Raw genomic sequence first — 22,836 nt, forward strand, 5'->3', positions numbered from 1 at the left:
AACCTATGAATGAACGATACGAGTTACAGGTATAATAAAATTTATATAGGTTAGTAGATAAAGCATTGTTGCTTTTTTATAATTACTTTTTTTTTTTGTTTTGCTTGGAAATACACATAAACATAAATTACCATAATTTGTAGGGCTGATACTGGAAGTGATTCTTGGTATGTAATTAGAGGCAGATTTGACGTCAGGCCATATCAAGGTATGTACGCAAATGTTCAGAAACTGAAATCTTTTGTTGTTGTTGTGAAAATAGGCTATTTTAGAAATCGTTAAACAAAAAAATAAACTATTAACACAATATCATAATTAAGTGTCCAAGACCTTGGCCGATGTTGTACTAGCTAGACTGTGTTAGACTGGCAAACTTGTAGAACTTTTCTCTTTCAAATCGAAAACACTTTGCCTATTATTTAAAATAGCAAACTCACACCTCTTATTGGGTTCTGTGAAAACAAGTCACTTGTCTAAGCAACTATTCCTTCCCAAGAAAACGAATCCAAAATATTGCATGGCGCTTAGGAAATAAATGCTATAAAACAAAAAATAAGCATAGCTTATGTTGGACACTTTCTATGTTTACTTGTTCTGTGAGGGAGGGAAAAAACGCGTTCCCATTGTTCTTCAAGTGAGTAAGCCTAGGGCAGAAAAACAATACAGAAGAACAATTTTAAACTTTATCAACATGTAGGCGGATATGAAAATATTTAATTACATTTATGGCTTAATTTCTATTTTACTTATATTGGGCAAAGTTGTCATGATTTTGTTAAGGGTTCCTTTAAGGGATTTAAAATGTACGAATGTTTGGGACACGGTTATAATGTCATGAATGGTGATAAGACTGGTATAAAGAACTCAGAGGGTTGTTCTTAGACCTGAGGTGATGATTGCCCATTTTCAGAATTATTCGAAGCGCTGCGTACATAAGTGGGCATTGTCGTTGTTATAACATTTCTGACGGTTGTCGTCAAGGGCGCCGCTGTTTCAGTCTTGATATCCTTCATATTTGCCGAATAGGACAAAATAATTGGCGTCGAGGATGATGCTATGTTGACCGGAAATGGCGGGAATTTGATGTCAGCCTGATTAAAGCAACTAAGACTCTTCGAAGAACAATACAATTGGCATGTGGGTAAAATGTCTTTATGGCGTCGCTTGATGTGGCTCAAAAAGTTTCCAGTCGACTTGGTCGTTCCCGAAATAATGCCGGAGCACGTTGTGCATGTCGCTTGAATACCTCCTGGTGTTTTTGGATGGGGCTGTATGTTGTTGTAGAACCTTCCATCTAAAATTTTAGGTAGATTTTGTGGCTTACGAAATTCCTCGCTGCTGGCCATGGATGCTGCTGCCGCTGCATGTATTGTTTTGGCTTGCTTTGCTGCAATAAGAAATGTAATGCAAGATTAGTATAGAGCTGAGTAAAGCTTTATAGAAATTTAAATCTATTGACATTGAAATGCTAGTTGCGTTTTTTCGTGGTATGGTTTTGTTAATTTCGTTGCACGTTTTTATTTATAATTTCATACATTTGCTCTAACATCTTAAAACTCTAAACAACAGGATTCGACCCCTTGATTCGGGGATTACGGACCGAAGCTGTGGCCTTTCACTTCATGTCGCCCAACAAACCCACCATCGAACGCATATATCCCACTTTAGTATCCTCCAGAAAGTCTGATGAAATTTCCAAATTATCCGCCTTCATTTCAGGCTCGTGGGTATGAGGCGACCCTGCAACTCTTATAGATACGTCATCATTGATTTTAGATGTTACGACTGTGGCGCGACATCCGTATTTGACATAGCGCGAGCAACGCCAGAATATATTTTTATGAGATTGCCGGTTTTCTACATAACGATAACCATTGTATATCAGCATCACTCGGCCTCTTTGTGTGGTCGAATACTGGATATAGGTAGCAGTATTTCTGTCCTCAAACATGTATTTGATGTCTGGAAGGAGATACAAGGAATTGGCATTAGTGAGAAGTCTCCTATTTCTTTTAACATGCAGCACATGGAATGATGCTATCAAAGTAAATGAAAATATGTATTTACAAAGATTATTGGCATTTATTGAGTTTTAAAACACACGTAAAAATAATTAACTTTGTCATTCAAAGCATAAAAATAATTTATTTATTTATATAAAAATGCGCTGATCGAGCACACAATGCTATGGACACAATCATCACATTAATGCTATTTTTTTTTAGTTTGCTCAATTGATGGTGACATTATGGCAATGTATATAAAAAAAAAACATTATTCAGATATAAAACCTTAAAGTTACGAAAACAAGACAAAAATCAACTATCTGAGCTATATTTTGGAACACAATGTTATGAACGCATTCATCACATTAATGCTATTTTTCAGCCGCTCACTTTGATGATGACATGTTTGCAATTTTCTGCTCAATGAAACGCAATACCGTCGACTCGTCCACCTCCGTTTCTCCTACCTTGGAAAACACTTGCACGATGTGAGCTAGAATATTAACAAAATGAAATATTGTTGAAATTATTTTGAAACAAAAATTGCTAGATTAAAATATGGTAAAAAAATATTTATTTAAGAAAATAAATGAAAATCTCTTCATAAAAAAGGGATTTTCATTGTAGACGGTCTGTAAATTCTGTATTCTAACGGAAGCGCGACGCAAGGGAACTATTTGAAATGATACATATTAAAAGCTATGCAGTTGCACATAATAAAAGCGTAAGGATTTATACTACCCGGGACGGGGTAACCTTGAGCTCCCACCTATGTGGTGGTCATCGTCACGATGCAAAGCTCATCCGCTACCTGCGGAAGCGATAGTAGATGCAGGATTCGCATCGTGCTTCATATGGAGTTGCTGTAAATGCAGTCGCGGACAATAAGCGGTATCGAGTGGAGCTTCTTTGTGACAGGTCAGCACCGCCTCTTGCTTAAATGCTGAGTGCCTATGAAGCTGGATATGACAAGGCAAGCTATTAAGCTATTGGCGCTTTTAAATTACCAATGGTCATCTTGTTCCCGGGGTGATCGGTCGTATAGACCGGAACGAGCTTGCTTGCCCACAGGAGATTGGCAAATTTGTGGCTACTACAACAACACAATAAAAATAAAAAACAATATTGCTCTTATAGATACTCCATCCCTTATGAAGTCCATTAAAAATAAACCTTAATTTTGTGGCAAGTGCACACTGCAAGATTTCATCCGTAGCATCAAACTGAATATAGAAAAATAATATCTGCAGGAAAGTCGAAAGAACACATCCTGTACAAATGTTTTGCCCATGAGGTTCCTTGCATGGAATCTATTGAATTTCTTAAGCGATTTGTTATTCTCGGTTTATGTCTAGAATATCTAACATTTTTGGGTATGTGTACCCAAAAGGTATTTACCCATTTATAACCAAAATGTGGATATTTAAATTTTGCACATATCTTGGGTATAAAAACGTTTCCCAAACAACAATTTTTGATGATTTCATATTCTTTCTATATAAACCTGACCTCATATAATCGGATTTTAGTTATATATAGCCGCTATACAAACCGACTTCCAGACTTAAAGTCTTAAGGCAATAAATTGGTCATTTTTCAGATCGGACCATATTTGGATGTAGCTGCCATATAGACCGATATCCCGATATAGAGTATTGAGCTCATAAAAGAAGCATTTTTCATCCAAATCGGTTGAAAAATGCTCCTTTTATGAGCTTAATGCTCTATATCGGGAGATCGATCTATATGGCAGCTATATCCAAATATGGTCCGATCTGGACGATGTTAAACAAAATGGATTAGACGGATGCCAAAACGCACTGTTTCAACATTCATCAAAATCTGAGGAAAAATGCTCCTTTTTTTAGGTCAACACTCTATATCGGGGGATCGGTCTATATGCCAACTATATCTAAATTGGTCCCATTTGGACGATATTCAACAACGAAAAATGATCCTTTTAAAGGCTCATTACTCTGTATCAAGAGGTCGGTCTATATGACGGCTGTAATAGAGCAGGTTGTAAAGCACACACCTGACTTTGAGCAGGGCTCGTAAAGAGATCTTGCTTCCCTTATTCAAATCCAAGATATCCAACAATGCCTATAGCAACAAAAAAAACATTATTTTGCCGAACTTAGTAGTTCTCTGCTTTTGAGATCAGCGGTCGGGTGATGTTGTGTCAGTGCTGGTTTGTTTATATTCTTTGAATAGAAAGCATTGAACAAAATGGTCTATAGCTGGAAAATATCCTGCAATGGAAACTTAAAAAGATTTTAAGACCAAGAAAAGAAAGCGTGAACAGTCAAACTAATTTTTAATTTTTTAGAAATAGGAACTTAGATGCATTGATTCACATCCAGCGCATATAGGGAAAGTGCATGCTAAACAAAATTGTTCATTAACATTTTTCATGTCAAAAATCAAGCAAAAAGTTTGAAAGTTGACGGGCAGGTTTTCTTCTTAGATGAGCTATAATTTGAAATATAATAGGGAGGCCACTATAGCGCAGAGATTAGATGAGTTATAATTTGAAATACAATAGGGAGGCCACCATAGCGCAGACGCTGAACACCAGAGTTCGAATCCTGCCGAGAACATAAGAAAAAAAATGTTATCGGTGGTTATCCTCCCCTTTAAAAAAAATTGGAAAAATTGGATATCGTAATAGGGCGAAGGCGACTATACGCAGAGAACGTAGAAGGCTTTATACAATACTCTACGGTAGTATGTCTAACTCTCAGATTTGGATTTCCGGAAGCGCGAATGGCTATTCTTGTAGTGGACCGAACATGTCTGGTATGGATCATTTCGGTCCGTATCCTTCGGTTGCCGGTTCATTTTTTCTTATTTATCTTGTCATTGTTACAGTTTGTTTCGTTTAATGGTATTACCTCGAATACGCGAGACATTAATAGTGGCGTTTCCCATGGCTCCATTTCGGACACTCTCTTATTTAATTTTTATTTAAATGATTTATCTAAACAGGTTGATAAGGCAGTTTGCTACGCTTTTTTGCATGCTGACGATAGACACCTATTCCTTCACAATTTGCATTAGCAATGGTTAATTAATTCATGGCTTAGATCCAATAATTTCGTTGTGAAAACTACGAATAGCAAGCTTTGTACTAATGTGGTATTAGACATACACATCCATAGTACTGGAATATATATATTCGATAAAATGAAAAGATCAAGTTTTCATGCCATATGGATTCTTTATTTCCACGGTAGTTTGGTGTCAACCCATTAGCAATTGACCCTTGATTACCTTGGGATTTTGATGACATTTTATATATTCATGGCATAACGTGTCCCATATGGTTGGTGTGTGTCGTAATCGTTCAAAACCTCTGTTCATTAAAACTCGTCTCGGAAGAGAAACAAAAGAAAAATTGTTTAATTAAAATGATCTTCGCCCTAACAGGCAAAAAAAAATTTTAAAAAATGGTAATTATCTACATTGGCCATTTTTGTGGCTTTTTGTTACATGTTCTGAATGAAAAAATTAATAAATAAAACATTAAAATAATTTTTAACAATTATTAAAATTTTTTTTTTTGGATTGGTATGCCAAGCACCATGATCCATTTGAAAATTTTCTGCTGATGATGATTTTGGCTAATCAGAAATCGCGATGCAAATGCTTTTGAGCAACATCGCATATTTCGCTTTAATTTTCAAAGTTCTTTGCTGTGCTATTATTGTATTTGAATAGAAACCATTGAACGAAATGATCTATAGCCGGACAATATCCTGCAATGGGATCTAAATATTTTTTTTTGCCTGTAGATCATTAAATTTTACAATTTTTGTTTGTTTCTCTTTCGAGACAATTATCGGAAATTGTAAATGGAAAAGGAAAGTGTTGCTATCTTTGGCTTTCCTTTTGCATTTGCAATCTCCGATCATTGCGCTCGTCTCAAAAAAAGAGAAACAATTTTTTTTTATTTTCTAAGCCACAAAAGAGCAAAAATCATTTTCTTAATATTTTATGACCATTTGACGAAAAAGTAGATTTTAAATACTTCGACATGAAATCGCACTTGAAGTCAAATATAGCAGACTTATCGCAATTGCTTTAATATAGAAACCCTCAAAACGGTTTCCAGAAATTTTTTGTTCGTTTTTTTAAGGTATAAAAAATTGTCGACTCTCGACAAAATATGATCTTATATAAAGGGACATTTTTTTAATAGTTTCATTCGCCTTCTTAAGGCCAAACCAAATTTATAAGGACACCTCTTTCCTATCTAGAACTAAAAATTTTCTGATATAACTCTAATCTTGGGTATTTTTCTACACATTCTTCGTCAATGAGTTAATGTTTATTTGCCATAATTTATAATATGGCGATTTGTTTTTTCCAACCCAGTGCCCACTATCCATTATATTTATATTATGCCCTGCACCAAGTTCAACTTGATATGTTATAGCCGTATCATATCAAGTTGAACTTGGTGCAGTGTACTTGATTGATCGATCTGGTCTGGTGTTTAATTGTTTGTACTGTGCAGAATTCTCTCCTAGTAATTTGATGAGTTGTCTAAACTGGTTAAGTAGCTTTAAAATGTACTATCCTAGTTTTGTAAAAATACTGTGGTTAAGTTGGTGTTTTTACTTTTTTCAACTTAAGAGCCATTCTCAATTATTTTTAACTATTTATTATCTTGTATTTCAATTGTTTTTATTATATTGAATTGTTAATAATAGTTGTAGTAGTATACATTTAAATTTGGTCGCGGATTGCATATCTAAAATAAAATAAATAAAATCCCATATCAAATAGTAATTTTACCATAGTAAATTATAACTCTAATTTTTTAAAGATTTTACTGAATTAGCGGCTATAAACATTTGCTTTTTTGTTAAAACTTGTCTATTTTAAGAAACGAACCATTCAAAGCAAAAACCCTTGTTGGGAGGAATGAATAAATGGTGGAGAAGGTACAGTACCTCACAAATGTCGCCAGCATAAGGAGGGGATAACCACCGATGAAAATTTGTTTATGATGGTCTCGCCAAGATTGGAAAACAGGCGTTAAGCGTCATAGGTGGTCATGCTAACCTCTGCGCTAAGGTTAGGAGGCCACGTGATTCATACTTCCAAAAAATTAATTTTTGTTCTTATAATATGGTGGATGGAGTCGAGCAAATTTTTTCGAATCCAATCCCAGCAAAATTCACAGACTCCACACACCTGAGTCATGAATTTTAGCAAAATCATACTATTGTATTTTTGAGAAAAAAATTATTCAAAGGTAACTGCATGGTATTGTCTTCGCCAAAAAAGTGCCAAAACTCAGTTTGAAGGACCAAGTGTAAATTGAAACCATGGCAATATTGGATATAAATTCCCAAAATAATAACCTGACAAGTCAAGACAATCGCCTTTAGCTAATATACTTCTCTCATGTCTATGAGTGCTATCCGATACAGAATTCAGCTCATTGAAAAGGGATCTACTTTTTATAGCTGTTTCCAAACGGATTGCCGCAGAGCGACAATACCTAGCAGTAGTAACTTGGGTAAGAAAAAACTTGATTCTGTACTCTAGAGTCGAAAGAAAATTTCGACTTTGGAGTCAGAGCGCTGGCAACAACGCAACATGCTATTTTAAATAAATATCCCCAATCAGGACAATATAAACTTGATAACTTACTTTTAATAGACTTTAGCAGTTCATCGTCGAGAAGTCGCAAATGGTCCTTTGCTGCAGCCTTGGAAACATTTTTTAGAGTTTCCAAGCCAAACACCAGTTCACTCAATCGCGACGTATATATGCAAGCATTGGGAATATATATTCTCATCAAATCACTTTTAGAAACATACACTCTGAAATTAAAGATAACCATTAAGCAAACCATTCTTGGCTGTTTTGCTAGAAGTCGAAATTTTTAAACTCACTTGCTGCCAAGATGGAGTGGAACTTTGTCAGTGCCCCGTTTTGTTCTCTTGGTGGAAGCAGTTGTTGCAGCTGCGGTTAGGGTCGTTGTGACTAAAGCGAAAAAGAAAATTTATAAAAGTTTTTAGTTTACAACGCGGCAAGTATGTATAACTTGTAATAATCTCAAATAAAAAGAAAACACATTCGCCCGCTTCATAAATAACGCAAAACATTTATTAATAACTATAAACATTGGTAATTATAACATTTTAGTATAAATAACTATATCCAGAGAAGATTGTTTATTATGGTAGCTACTTCCTAATGGTGTGTACGTATTACTTATTGCTGCTCTCCAGCTAAAATCATATTTTATTCATTCATTAGTAGTTTCTTGCTTATTCACTTTAGAGTACTTGTAAATCATAGATGAAAGTAAAGGAAAATCTAAAAATCCAGATACACTATCACTTAGCCATCTAATATTAAGGAAAAAAGTTACCAAATACTGAAACTGACGGCCCAACGCGAAGCACATTCCTCTTCTTTCTCTTTTAATCACTGTAGAATGTCGACATTCTTTGAATGAAATATGTGTGTTCACGTACTTTTCCCATGCAATTTTATACAAGGTAAAGTCATTAGCCCAGCTGATAAAATTTTGTAAGTCAAGAGTTGTATGCAAATCCCACTAGAACGTCAAATGCCAAGGCGGAATTTTTGTTTGCATTCTCTTTGTTGTCATCTTCTTTCTCGCATATTCTCTGCTCATTAACATACACATATACACACACTCACACAAATTTCTTTGTGTGTGTTGGCAACCGTCGATCAGCTTGATGACAAAATGGTGGATTGCACCATATGATTTGTGGGTGTTGTACAAATGAGACCACCTTTAATTGTTTCGCCATGGTCAAATGCTTTGTTTGGATTTTAAAATTCTTTCACATTTTGTTCCTTTTTTACATTTTAATTTTTTTAATTTATAATTTAAACGTTTTTAACCATAAATCTATTTATCTTGTGGTTGCTACATATGATAGTGCAAATAAAAACTATAATGTCAATTAAACACTTCTACACTTCTCATTAAATACAGATTTAAGGCTCTCGTCAGCTGATTTTTTAGGGGAAAACAGATAATGGAGCCATTAAATCCAGATTTAAGGAGCAGTCTAAACAGGGTTTTAGGAAGTGTCCAAAAATTTGACAATCTAGTGGTATTGTGCGCCACCATCACCACAGGGTTATATAGTTGATTTCGTAGTTGTTTGGCAAGTGAGCCAACCTAGGTAATTCAACCATGGAGGGCACCAAGACCAGGCACAAGGAGGGCACTCATAAGCATGGCATAATTTCCAAATAGTGACCCGTAAACAGCTGTGTACAATTTTTTCTCGCGAAGTGCACTATCTGTCAACGAATTTTGGTTGTGTGTGTGTATTATATTTAAGAAACATAACACACACAAACAACGAAAAATGGCGAGAACTAGTAACATAAACAAAATCAGATTGACAGATAGTGCACTCAATATTTTGTTGTTGGGCACTTTGACGATTGCATTTGCGGCATTAGTCAATCAAGGTAGTTTCTTTGGGGGTAGATTTAATTGTTATATGGGAGGGCACTCTGTGAAAAACTATTGGGCTTGTTCTGTTTGCAACTAACTAAAGGTGGTCTCATTTTTGCAACAACCACAAATCTTATGGTGCAATCAGCCATCTTGTTATCAAGTTGATCGTCGTTCTGCCAACACACACAAAGAAATTTGTGTGTGCAAATGAGCTGAAGAAGATAACAACTAAGAGAATGCAAACAAAAACCAGACATCTTAATACTGTCAAAACTGGCCAGCTGTTAACAGCTGTTAGCGTGAGACCACCTTTTTAAATCCGCCTTAATACCCACATTTAGAAGGTTGGCTCATTTGGCCAGCTGATGGAATTGTCCAACTCCAGAGTTATTTCCAAATCCCACTAGAACATCAAATGCTTGGTTTGGATTTCAAAATGTCTTCACATTTTGTTCCTTTTTTCACGATTTTAATTGGTTTAATTTATAATTTACACGTTTTTAATCATAAATCTTTTGATCTTGAGGTTGCTACACATGATAATGCAAATAAAGACTCAATTGTCAATTAGGAAGTGTCCAGATATATGAATATTTTTGCAATCTTTGCGCCACCATTACCACAGGGTTGTATAGTCGATTTCGTTGTTGTTGGGCAAGTGAGCCAATCGTGTTAATTCAAGCATGTACCTTTAAATTGTATAAATTTGCCTAGAGGTTGTAGAGCGCACAGGGTTGTATATTTGATTTTCATTCTTGGGTTGTGACTTAACCTTCTTAATTGAACCATGTATTTGACAATAAGTTTTTGATGTACTAGTACAATGCTATCTTTGTACAACCCTGTAACGCCATATTTGTTACTAATGTATTACAAAAAGTTGTTTGGACCGATAGAAATAGAAAAGTTTTTCTTTTAAAAAGAATTTCTTCAAATATTTATTTACTTTTTTTTCCATTTCGCGGGTGAATTGAATAAGAACATTTCTGCGAAGAGGGAAAAGCGTGTAAATAGTTCTGAGTGATTTCAAAAGTGCATGGCAAGACGTGGGTTGTGATACAGTAATGCCAAAATATTGAGAATATATTCTTAACAAGAATGAGAAACAATTCTAAGTTCGCACAATTTTAGTGCATAAAATTTTTATTAAGCAAGTTCCTAGAAAATATGTGTGCTGTGTTTTTTTATTCTTGATGGGGGAAAGCAAATTTACCAGATGCACAGATGTATGTTTGTGGGCTGTGAGTGATGCAAAAACAAAAATGCTGCATGTAAGTTAACCTACTCGAGAAACTGTGTTTATTAATTCATTCATTCAACAATATTGGTTGTTTATTACATTGGCCAGCCATAATTTCTTACCATAGCAGGAATCATAAACACAGGTAAATTCATTTTCGTTTTGATGTTATGGCTGTATCGAACTAAAGGTTGGTACTATGTTCGATTTTCGTGATTACTTTGTTTTAAAGCTAATACTATATTCGTGAAAACACGTTTTTTTCGCCGCTTCTTTTTTGAAAAACTGAAAATCTCAATAACATAATACTTTTATGAAAAATTGTTCATAAGTAAAGGGTGGTACTATATTCGCTTTTACCGAAATTTTTTCAGAATAAAATTCAGTGTAAATTATGGCCATATCTTTTTAGATATAATTATATAAAGCTGATATAATTATGCATCTATCTATAGTGCAAGATTAAGTTATATCTAGTACCATATATAATTATATTTAGCACCATATATAGTTGTAAAATCTATGATGATCTAATTAGTTGGATCAGATATAATCAGATCTAACCATATCAACTTGTTTTGCGGGGTAACTTTAAAAAATAAGTTTTTTGTTGTTCTATTTGTAATAGAAACGGAGAATCCTACGTCCTGCACCCGATACATTTTCTAATTAAGCTTAGCCTTTTATTCGAACCTTTAAAAGAACCGGGTAAAAAAAATGATATCGTCAGATTCAATTATATCTGCCATCTGATATAAGCGACGTTGAAGGCATTTAACAGTACGTGTATGAGATCCAAAGTCGTGGGCCGCTGTCGGGAGTTACTGATGCGTCTACAGGAATACCATACTTTATATAGAGGGAAATGAAAAGGCCGATGTACTTGATAAGTCCGAAGTGAATCTCCCCCTTGTGTTGGTTATGGATGTGTATCCTCCTCCATTGCAAACGTTTTATTATCGAGCGCTACAAAGAAGTTGCTTGAATGCATGCAAAGGCTGTAAGCAAACAAAGCTGTGGGACGAACGTTTGAAGTAGAACATTGACGCTCTATTGTCAATGGAGAAGATGCACTTAAGTATGGTCATTGGAATCATGAATGCACACAATAAACTAATTAAATACAAGTCTCGCATATGTATGCTGCTGATGTCACGATATAGACGCTACAGAGGACAGTTTTCATTTCCTATGCCAATGCCCTGCACTACACCATAGTAGAAATAGGATGGTTGGTTCTTCTTTCTACGGGGCACAAGATGATCTAAAAAGCGTTAACCCAGTAAAATACAAACGTGTCTTCCAGGCAGGTCTTATTGTAGAGAGAAGAGGAATGCTTCATGGTCTTCGTGGATGCTAAGACAAAAATCTTGGCGTCATTTTCTTTCATCCATCCAAGCGGACCTAACTTAAGTAATATCTATACAATTTTCGATTGTTGTTCAGAAAATAAATATTATCTGAATTTCATTCGATTGATAATGTTGAGGCGAATGTAACTCTTGGCTTGCGCCAGCTTTATAGCACTGATTTAGTGTTACCTCTATGTATTAAGCAACGTTTATTTCATGCTCTTATAATGCTTAATTTACTGTACTGCCTTGAGGTACAATCTGTAGCCACTGCAAGTAACATGCATAAGATAAAACTTGCAGGTTATTCGATCATATTTCCACGTTTGCTAGAAGCTTTATTGGTTGTTCCTTCATTGATTTTGTTATATGTAGAAATCTGATTATGTTCTACAAAATCGATAAATCCGGTAATACCCTATTTCTAGTGAAAATTTTTTCACTTTCTCACTCTATTCCAGTTAGTTAAATACTCATACTAAGAGTTCTACCCCATATGGATGGGATGTTTCTATAAGAGTAGCTCGTCAATTTAATTTACTTCCTAATTCATTTCGTGTTTTCAATTATGCCACTGATACATATCAAAAAAAACTCCTTCGACACTTTGACGAATGCAATAGTATGATTTTTTTTTTTAATATTTTCCCACATTTTTGATGTTTCTCTCTTTGATATCGTAATTTTCATTTATTAAAAAAATTTAAATATAATAATAATAATCGTTGTTGAAAATTAGTAGATTTGATAGAAATTTACACACTACGAATTATCTTATCGTTTAGCTTAAGTTACAAATTTTATATTTCATATAATTGATTTGATGGGGCTTTAAAATTACAAAATTCAGAAATAAAATAAAAATGAAAAATAAATAAATTTCCATTAGCAATTCAGATATTCTTTATATAGTTCAGAAATTCCATTTGATAGTTAGTTATTCCATTTGTCTTTTAGAATATTTCGTTTGAAGTTCGGAAGTTTCGGGGCAATGTCCTACTGAAGTATCTCTTGGTTCTTAATGGAATGTTCGGGGAAATTTGGTTTAGTAGTCCTGCTGAATGAAATCAGCAAGTTTATATGTTGTTAATTCATTTGTAGTTTATTCCAGACTGACTGGTAAATTTGAATATGAGTACAATGTAATAGCGAATACAATAAAGAATGAAATATCAAAAAGGAATAGTAAAAACTAATATACACAAAAGGGAATAGAGAACACAGTGTTGCAATACAAATAATGGTTGTGACTACTTCGTACTTTCCAACACCTCCCCTCGAAGTAGGACGTCCTCTATAGAATCTCGGCCACGCCCAGTTCTCGAATATGTTGTTGATGCTTACTGGAACCAAGGCCCTTCGTGAGTACGTCAGCTGTCATATCTTCGGTCCTCTTGTACTCCAATTTAATATAACCAGAATTTCGGTACTGTTGCAAAAACTGATGTCGGACGTCGATATGCTTGGTACGAGAGTGGTATCCGACGCTTTGTATCAATTTCTGGGCACTCTGACTGTCGTTGAAGATCGTAATGCAGTTTTTCGGCAGTCTGATTTCCTCAAAGATTCGTCGAAGATACAAGGCCTCCTTTGAAGCCTCTGTAATAGCAAGGAGCTCTGCTTCTGTGCTCGATAAAGCCACGGTCCTCTGTTTTCGAGCTTCCCAACTGATTGCTCCGGAAGACATTATGAAGGCAAATCCTGAGTAGGAGCGTCTATCGGAGAGATTGGAACCCCAATCAGCGTCCACAACCGCATACAATTGAATGTTGCCTTTGGTATACTTTAGTCCATGATCGATCGTCCCTTTAAGATAGCGTAATACCCTCTTGGCGGCCTTCCAATGTTCAGTATTGTAATTCGAATTAAACTGGCTTAAGAAATTTACGGCGTACGCTATATCAGGCCGAGTGCTGACTGCTAAATACATAAGGGCACCGATCAAGCTTTGGTAGGGATGTTTTCGCATTATTGTCGCATCAGGTTCTAAAGGCTTATCCAATTTACATTGTTGTTCTAAAGGTGTCACAACCGGTTTGCAATTTTGCATGTTGAAACGTGCAAGAACGGATTCGGTATATTCCTTCTGCTTTAATGACATTTGACCATTCTCCAAATCCTGGTCAAATTCTATGCCCAAACATCTGCTGACCCTCCCAAGGTCCTTCATCTCAAAGGATTCTGCCAAAGACTTCTTTATGTGGCATAGCTGTTCCTTATCGTCCGTGGCTATTAATAAATCATCAACGTAAACAGTGACTAGCGTGATCTTCTCACCTTTCCTGTTTATGAATAAGCAAGGGTCCTGTTTCGATGGTATTAATCCAAGTTGTTGTAATCTGTGACTCAGTTTCTGGTACCACAGTAGGCCTGATTGTCGTAGACCATATATTGCCTTGACGAGTCTGCATACTGGATTTTTATATTTCTTCAAATTCCTGAGCCACGCTTCCGCAATTTCAACGGCTTTCTGATTCTTCTCCTTGCTTGTTCCAACCGTTTCTCCTCGTGACAATTTGTGCAAGACTTCCTCCAAATAATCAGGTACATGCATGAAGACTCTTTCCTTAAGATCTCCATTCAGGTATGCTGTCACAAAATCCATCTGATGGATTTCCAGGTCATTTTCGACAGCTACAGCAGACATTAGTCGAATGGTCGACGATCGAACGACGGGTGAGTAGGTGTCCGAAAAATCCTCCCCTGGCCGTTGGGAGCACCCTTTTGCGACTAGACGAGCTTTCTTCTTATCGTCCATTTTAGTGCGAAAAACGAATCTATTGGCAATCACCTTCTTGTCATCTGGTTGTTCGGTAATTTCCCAAGTACCATTTAATATCTGTGCTAAAAATTCGTCTTCAATTGCCAGTCGCCATTTGAGACCATCTGGGGAATTCATCGCCTCGCCACAGGTAGTAGGTTCGTCGTTAAAAACGGCATTAATGAATTCGCAATCTTCAAACCCCTCGAAATCATCCATGTCCTCTTCACTATCCTCTATGGCGTCAGCATTTGTGTTCTGGGTCTGAAATGTATCATTCGCGTTTTGAGATGATGTCTGGGACTGTCGTTCTCGCTGTTCCGGGTACTCCTGTTCTCCTATTGGCATTTCATACTCGTATTGTGGCTCCAAGTCTTCTCTGATTATTGGCTCAAACGCTTCTCCATAAAAGTCTTCTGTAAACTTGACGTCACGGCTAATAATTACATGACGTTTCTTTGGCGACCACAAACGATATGCTTTCGCCTCTTCAGAGTAACCCACCAAAATACATTCATCAGAACGCGAATCCAATTTCCCATTCGTCTTATCCTTGATCAAAACGTATGCCCGGGTGCCAAAAGTCCTCAAGTGTTTAATCGATGGAGTCTTACCTGTCCAAATTTTTATTGGTAATTTTCCATTCAATGATCTAGTGGGACATCGATTTCTTAAATAATTAGCGGTGTTTACGGCCTCCGCCCAAAATACCGGAGGTACTCCTGCCTGTTTCATCATGCACCTAGCCATCTCTAGCAACGTCCGGTTTTTCCTCTCCGACACGCCATTTTGTTGCGGCGTATGAGGTGCCGTCAACCTTCGTCTAATGCCGGCCTTTTCCAGGTAATCATTGAATTCTTTATTTAGATATTCGGTGCCGTTATCCGATTGGAGAAATTTAATCTTTTTGCCAGTTAATAGTTCCGATGAACTCTTAAATTTCTTAAAAGCACCCAGCACGTCAGATTTCTGCTTCAAGAAATGGACTTCACAGTATCGAGAATAGTCGTCGATGAAAGTGACAAAGTACCTTGCGTTCGAATGTGAATTAACTCTCATGGGGCCACAGACATCACTATGAACCACTTCCAATAATTCACTGGTACGATTATCACCTCGACTGCTGAAACTATTTCGTGTCTGTTTCTCACTCAAGCACACCGCACATGTTGACAATCGTTGGCCTTTCTTGATTTCAATCCCATGTGCGCCCTTAGTATCGGCAAGCAATTTCAAATCATGTTCATTAAGATGGCCTAATTTCTGGTGCCACAGGTCGATCTCACCTATTTTCTCTTCAGCTGAATTAACAGAGTCAATCGAGTTTATAAAGTAAAGATTACCTTTACGAGTTGCTCTGCAAACTTCATTTTTACCGTCCATTATAAAGGCTTCATCCCTATGGAAGTGCACCTGGTATCCCTTATTCGTCAGTTTTGAGATGGACAGCAAATTGGTGCGTAAATCTTTAACATACATTACGTCTCTTATTATAAAAGGTTGCATTTGCCCTTTGTTAGCAACTTTTATTTTGACGTCACCAATACCAGATATTTCGCTCATCTCACCGTTTGCCAAACATAAGCTTTTCCTTATGCTTTTCATTTTAACAAACCCTTCTTTGTATGCGCTCATATGAGAGGTGCAGCCGCTATCCAAACACCATTCGCTAGAGATGTCAAAACAATTTAATGTCACATCAACACAATTAAACAGCGACTTCTCTTTTCTGCCCTCGCTCTCCTCAGCATGGTTTGCGTTTGATCTGCAGTTTCTGGCATAATGCCCAAATCTTCCACATTTGAAACAACCCTGTTTTTGCCTTTGCTTTTGTGCCTTTGCATTTTCGACTTTATCCTCTCTCGCTACTCTTTCAAATTTTCCGTTGACGTTGTTTTTCTTTGGCCTTACATACATTGCATTTTGCTCATCTCGTTCTGTTTTTGCTTTACGTGATTGGTCCTCTTCGAGTATTTTCACTCTCAACACATCGGGCGTTGGCAGTGCATCCCTTGTCTCCAATGCACATCGAAATGTCTCGAACGAGTCTGGCAAGCTGTACAGAAGCAAAATGGCCAGTAAATCATCTCCGATGGTTACATTGATTTCTTTGAGTTTGGTCACTGCGTCGAAGAATTCGTTCATATGATCGCGAGCACTCTCACCCTCCTTCATACGTGCCAAAGCAACACGCTTTAGTAACGTTGCCTTCCTGGCAGGCCCCTTCGACTGGAATGTGGACTCCAATTTCAGCCATATATCCCTAGATGTTTTACACTCGGATATGAGCCCCAATTCCGATGGTGCCATTGATAACAAAATATCCGCGCTAGCTTTCTGGTCGGCGATCTTCCATTTCTCGATTTCGGCAGCTTCAGCTAACGGGCATTGTGATGCGCCACTGACATATGCCCACAAGTCATTTTTTATAAGAATTGCACGAATTTGCAATTTCCATGTATCGTAATTCTGGGAATTTAAAGGCTCAATCCGTATTACGTTGCCCGACATATTTATTTTTCATAACCGTACTCTTCGCAAATAAAAATCGATTTAATTCTTTACGCGTCTTCTTGAAAACGGAGCCTGGGCCCATAACCTGTTGTTAATTCATTTGTAGTTTATTCCAGACTGACTGGTAAATTTGAATATGAGTACAATGTAATAGCGAATACAATAAAGAATGAAATATCAAAAAGGAATAGTAAAAACTAATATACACAAAAGGGAATAGAGAACACAGTGTTGCAATACAAATAATGGTTGTGACTACTTCGTACTTTCCAACATTATATGCTTCAAAATCTTTTATCTTTAATAGGGATATTGGACAGCACGGGTGCAGCCACCAAAATGTATAGTGAACACTAAGGCGGCACACCTTGCCGATGAACAACTTCATCGCGTCAATCCGGTACGCACAACCGGCTGCAATGGGATTGTCCCGCGGCTCTTCTAATGTTGTAGTCGTCGCTGCCGCTGGTAATTGATGTTAGCAAGATTTAGTTATCCAAATCAAAATGTACATAGATTTTGTTTATTCAATATTGTTTCAATAGTGTCCATTTGAGGTAAATATTAGGCCAATCTTAAAAAGAGATGCACAAGACAGCCAAATAAATGAAATGAAAACATCTCTTACAGTCTGAATTGTTTTCAACAATTCAAACTAGTTCTAAAAACTCGTTCCCCAAATCCACCCACATTGAGAAAACCTATTGGACAGACCCACCGCTTTGCCTCAGCTCTTCTGAAGGCCCCACGCCGTCTATCCATTTTAATGACACTTCACATCCCTATTACTCCAATAAAGTGTATATTTGGTTCTCGCCATATTTATAGAGTCTGAACTTCTCTAGTACCGGGAATGCGTCGGATCATCTACTTTTTTACTTTATCAAATGAAATTTCATCTCGTATTTAAGAGATCTTATACCATTTTATACACATTCTGATGTAATTTATAAATTTGTTTTATAAATTTCGATAGATATTTATATACGTGTCCTTAAATTTCAAAAATTTTCTTTCAATAAGAAATACATTATTCACAGTAGAGAGAAATTTCAAACAACTTTTCTCGTTTTCCCGTATGCGGTAATTCGACCCCTAATCTTCTCTGTTTGTTACAAACTGTTGAATCACGCACATGAAAGCAGTTTTATGCGTAATACTCAGAGATTCTACCAGCTCCCTCCAGTCGGCTCATTTGCCATGTTTACTATGTATAAATTTAATATACATAGAGCGCCCGGCAGTATATAACGGCTTATATTACGTTGTACAGTGCTGTAGTGGGCGTAATGTGTTATTCAATGCTGGGGAACCATTCGCTTTCGCCAAAGCAATCCCATGACAGCCGGTTGTACGTACCGGATTGACCCGATGAAGTCCTTCATCGGCAAGGGCTGCCTCCTCAGTGTACAAAACATTGCTACAACAACAACCAACATTTTTAATAATTACCCCTAAATTCCTCAGAATAATTGCGTGCTCCAGTTTTGGCGTTCCACTTGTTTTTCTTTTAGCGAAGAATCCATCGAGATGAAAAAAAAGTTAAAACAGTATATACCGTATTTTGCGTTTTACGAGGCAGAAATATTGGCTCCAATATACATTTTGCCCGCTTTGGATTGGAATGGACTATTTTTGTTCCTTTTTTATAGCCGATGAGTTTTATAGAAGACCCTTGTGATTTATATATTGTTTCCAAATATAGACATGTTCGCCCGATTTTCACCTATAAGCCTATAGCATTAAGCAACCAATCTTTCCAAAAATTTTGCACATTCTTTTTTACCACTATGTGTGTTGAATTTAGAATAAATCGGTTCATATTTAGATATTACACAGCTGTTATATATATGTATCGCTTAATTTGCACTTATTGATCTTTACCTCGCAAAATTGCAGAGCGATTATCATGAAATTTGCACTACTGAAAAATATCAGCTCAAAATTTCAAGTACATAGCTTACTCCACTTTCCTTTTGCGCGATATCGTAAAATAGACGTTAGTTACAAATCGAGATATTAAGATGAAATATGGCAGAAATTTATATTTTTCCACACGCAGATTATGTTTTTGAACGGCCTTAAACGTATCATATTTGGATTTAGCTGCTGTACAAACCCATCCGAACCGAGAACATTTATGAATTTTGTAATTTTAAAGCCATATAAGAGGCCAGTCAATAAAATTACAATAAATACTACTCTCAAATATGAAACTTCTCAAATCATTTATATGCATTAAAAAATTGGTTATTTACGCTAAATTATAAGATAATTTGTAGTGTGTAAATTTCTATCAATTCTACTATTGAAAAAATTCACGAAAGGAAAAAACGAAAAAAAAAAAAAAATCATACTTTTATATCTCTTCAAAGTGTGGAAGAAATTTTTTCGATATGTATCATTGGCATAATTGAAAATACGAAAGGAGTCAGGAAGTGAAATAAGTTGATGTGCTATTCTTACAGAAAAAATCCCATCCATGTGGGGTAGAACTCTTGCTATGAGTATTTGATTAACTAGAATAGAATGAGAAAATGCAAACAAATTTACTAGGAATTGTGGATTACGGGATTTATAGATTTTGTAAAAAATAATCACATATCTACATTCAACAACATCGTTGAAAGAACAATCAGGAAATATTCTAACAAACGAGGATATATGATCGAATAACGTACGGATGCCAGCATAGCTCAGAGGTTAGCATGTCCGCCTATGACGCTGAACGCATGGGTTCGAATCCAGGCAGAAATATCAGAACATTTACAGTGGTGGTTATCCCCTCCTAATGCTGGCGACATTTTTGAGGTACTTTTCCATGTAAAAACTTCTCCCCAAAGAGGTGTCGGTCTGCGCCACGCCGTTCGGACTCGGCTATAAAAAGGAGATCCCTTATCATTGAGCTTAGTATTGAATCTGACAGCACTCAATGAAATGTCAGAACTTAGCTCCAGTTTCTTAATGGAATGTTCATGGGCAAATTTCCATTTGCAATGTACAAAAAAAAATGTAACGTAGTTCTATATTTAAAGCAAGTTTAAACATGTTACTTGCAATGGCGCAAGAATATTCCTCAAGGCAGTACAATAAATGTGGCATTATAGGAGCATGGAGCAATCGTTCTTAATATATCGAGGTAATACTAAGTCAGTACAATAAAGCTGGCGCAAGCCACTAGTTATCTAGGCCACAACATTATCAATGTGTAAATCGAATGACATCTAAAGTATACTCAAGCACTGAATATTATGGACAAATCATATTTCATCCCCGTTATATACCAGTCTCATATCTGGAATATCACTTGCCCCGAAGAAAATAGCCCTAGTCTTAGCCACATACATACATGAAGCCAAGCAAGGCATTGCTTAATTAATCTTTGATTGAAGAACGTTCAAAGAGCGACGGTTATTAATATAATATGGGGTACACCAATAACTTATGGACTCAAATAAGTCTTCCAAAAACAAAAAAAAAAAAAATAGAAGGGAACCGAGCACAGATCCCACTTTTAACCTTCAGTGTAGATGAAGTTATATCACCTATCTAAACAAATTGCTGTCCATCAACCAAATAGGAAAAAAAAAGTTTACACGGAAAACAAGTTTACATCTACTAAGACAGTAAACGGTGGATAGATGGAAAGCCTTTTCTAGATCAGAACAGAGTAAAATACAGATATTGTTATTTTTCACGCGGTTCCAAATAAGGTTGGTAAGACCTCAAAGCAAGATGGATGTCCCTCTACCCTTCCTGAATCCCCATTGACAATCATGTATAAGCGAACTTCGGTTAATGTAGGCCACATAAACTTTTTCTTTAAAACGTGCTCCACTACATTCGAGAAGAGTTTTAGAACAATGAATTCTATTAGATCCTCGATCTCCGTTTTGATTGTGGTCCAGATCGTACCTTATTTGGATATAGCGGCCGTATACGAACTTATTTGAGAGAATTTTTGCTAGCATCCTTAAGGTAAACCAAAAAATCAAGAAGCCGTGGAACGCCGCAACCCAAACTGTCGTTCACAGATTCGGACAATATTTGGCTCAAATGAAGTGTATTTTAGAACTTAATACGAATCTGGGATTCAGTTTTTGAACCAATAAAGCTATATGGATATAACAGCCATATAGACCGATTTGCCGATTTAGGGTTCTGAATCCACAACAGACGCATTTATTGTGTAATCTCGCTGAAATTATAAATATTAAAGCGGTGAGTTGTAGTAGAACTCTTTAAATCCTTGCCGAATTTGGCTCAAGCCGAATCATCTTTGTATATAGACATCCCAATTTTAATATTATATACCGACAAACGTAGAATTTTGACAATTTTGATATTGAACAATAATACAATATTGCAATAATGAATACAGAAACTTAATAGCATCCCATAGTGGTTGGTGTGTTTTGATTTCTGGATTTTGTTTTTCCATTGCAAAAATCTTCGATTATAAAGCTCGTCTCAACAGAGAATCAAACGAAACTACAGAGGTTTTCTATCGAATACCTGAGACAAAACTTGTGGTCGAGTGCGAGGCACTGCTGCCAGCGGCCCAATCTTGGATTGTTGGGACCGTGATATTTCCATCTGAAAGATCATGCTAAACAGTTGGATCAAAGCTAGAGGACAGAGTGAAAGTCCAGAGGACTGCCGTTAATAAACTTGGTTAACCCGAAACCTTTCGCGTCGACGCAGTTGGATTTAAGGGCTTGCGCTATGAATGCGCATTCCGCAAAGGGGAACAGGGAAACAGATTGTCAGAAGGAGCTCAGTATAGCTTTCGGTTGTATAACGGGACACATAGAACTACGAGATTACTTATGCAAAATCGCTGCGGCAAGCAATAGCAAGCGTAGGGCTTGTGGGGACGAAGATGAAGTGTTGGAGCATTTCCTATGTCGTTGTCCGGCTTTCGCGGCTAACAGCCATCGGTACTTAGGTGGAACAGATTACAGATTACCATTACGTGGTATGGAGAACGATAAGGATTTTGGAAGCAGCACGGAGGTTACTTTTTAGGATTTAGATCGCACAACAAGCTAAGTACTGGCTCAGGTATATGTCCATAGTGGCATGGAGCGGATTAATATCCGCATACTCTTTTCAACAAACCCTTTAAAAAACTGCATTGGACCGCAAAAATTATGTTTATACAAAATTCCAAAAATGATAAAAACAATTTGGAAATGGAACAAAACAGCAAACAATTATTTTTAGAAAATGGATCTGAAGGCAAAGCTTTGAAATATTTTAATTATTTATTTATTTATCAGGAAAGGAAAAGCTATATTTATTTATTTATTTGTAATTAATCAATCAAATTCCCTTAGTGGAATATATATTGATAGGACGGAAGTTTCATTACACAAAATAAAAAAAATATATATAAATATTTAGAATTTAAACACAAGAATATGCAATCGAACTGGCGATTAAATAATTTTTCAAAAATAAACATCCAAATTTAAAACTTAACATTTAAAAAC

The 22,836-nt window shown here is 36.4% G+C and overlaps 2 protein-coding genes across 31 annotated transcripts in view; one reads left to right on the forward strand and one right to left on the reverse strand.

The window, feature by feature from the left end:
• Positions 1 to 22,836, forward strand: part of LOC106083492 (modifier of mdg4) — a 105,839-nt gene that overhangs the window by 53,360 nt on the left and 29,643 nt on the right. The gene's annotated exons all lie outside the window — the stretch shown is intronic.
• LOC106083494 (uncharacterized) lies at positions 1,489 to 8,469 on the reverse strand. 6 transcript variants are annotated; one of them, XM_059364161.1, is made up of 5 exons: positions 8,398 to 8,469; positions 7,916 to 8,006; positions 7,671 to 7,843; positions 2,068 to 2,499; positions 1,489 to 1,962 (listed from the first exon to the last, which is right to left on the reverse strand). In XM_059364161.1, the coding sequence occupies exon 5, from the start codon at positions 1,949 to 1,951 to the stop codon at positions 1,616 to 1,618; it is 336 nt and encodes a 111-aa protein (XP_059220144.1). In that variant the 5' UTR covers positions 1,952 to 1,962; positions 2,068 to 2,499; positions 7,671 to 7,843; positions 7,916 to 8,006; positions 8,398 to 8,469; the 3' UTR covers positions 1,489 to 1,615. The 6 variants fall into 6 exon arrangements, with proteins under 6 accessions (XP_059220144.1, XP_059220141.1, XP_059220143.1 ...); XM_059364158.1 differs by having other exon boundaries at positions 8,238 to 8,441; XM_059364160.1 differs by having other exon boundaries at positions 8,231 to 8,441.

Source organism: Stomoxys calcitrans, chromosome 2 (genome assembly GCF_963082655.1).
Source record: "Stomoxys calcitrans chromosome 2, idStoCalc2.1, whole genome shotgun sequence".
Lineage (NCBI taxonomy): Eukaryota > Metazoa > Arthropoda > Insecta > Diptera > Muscidae > Stomoxys > Stomoxys calcitrans.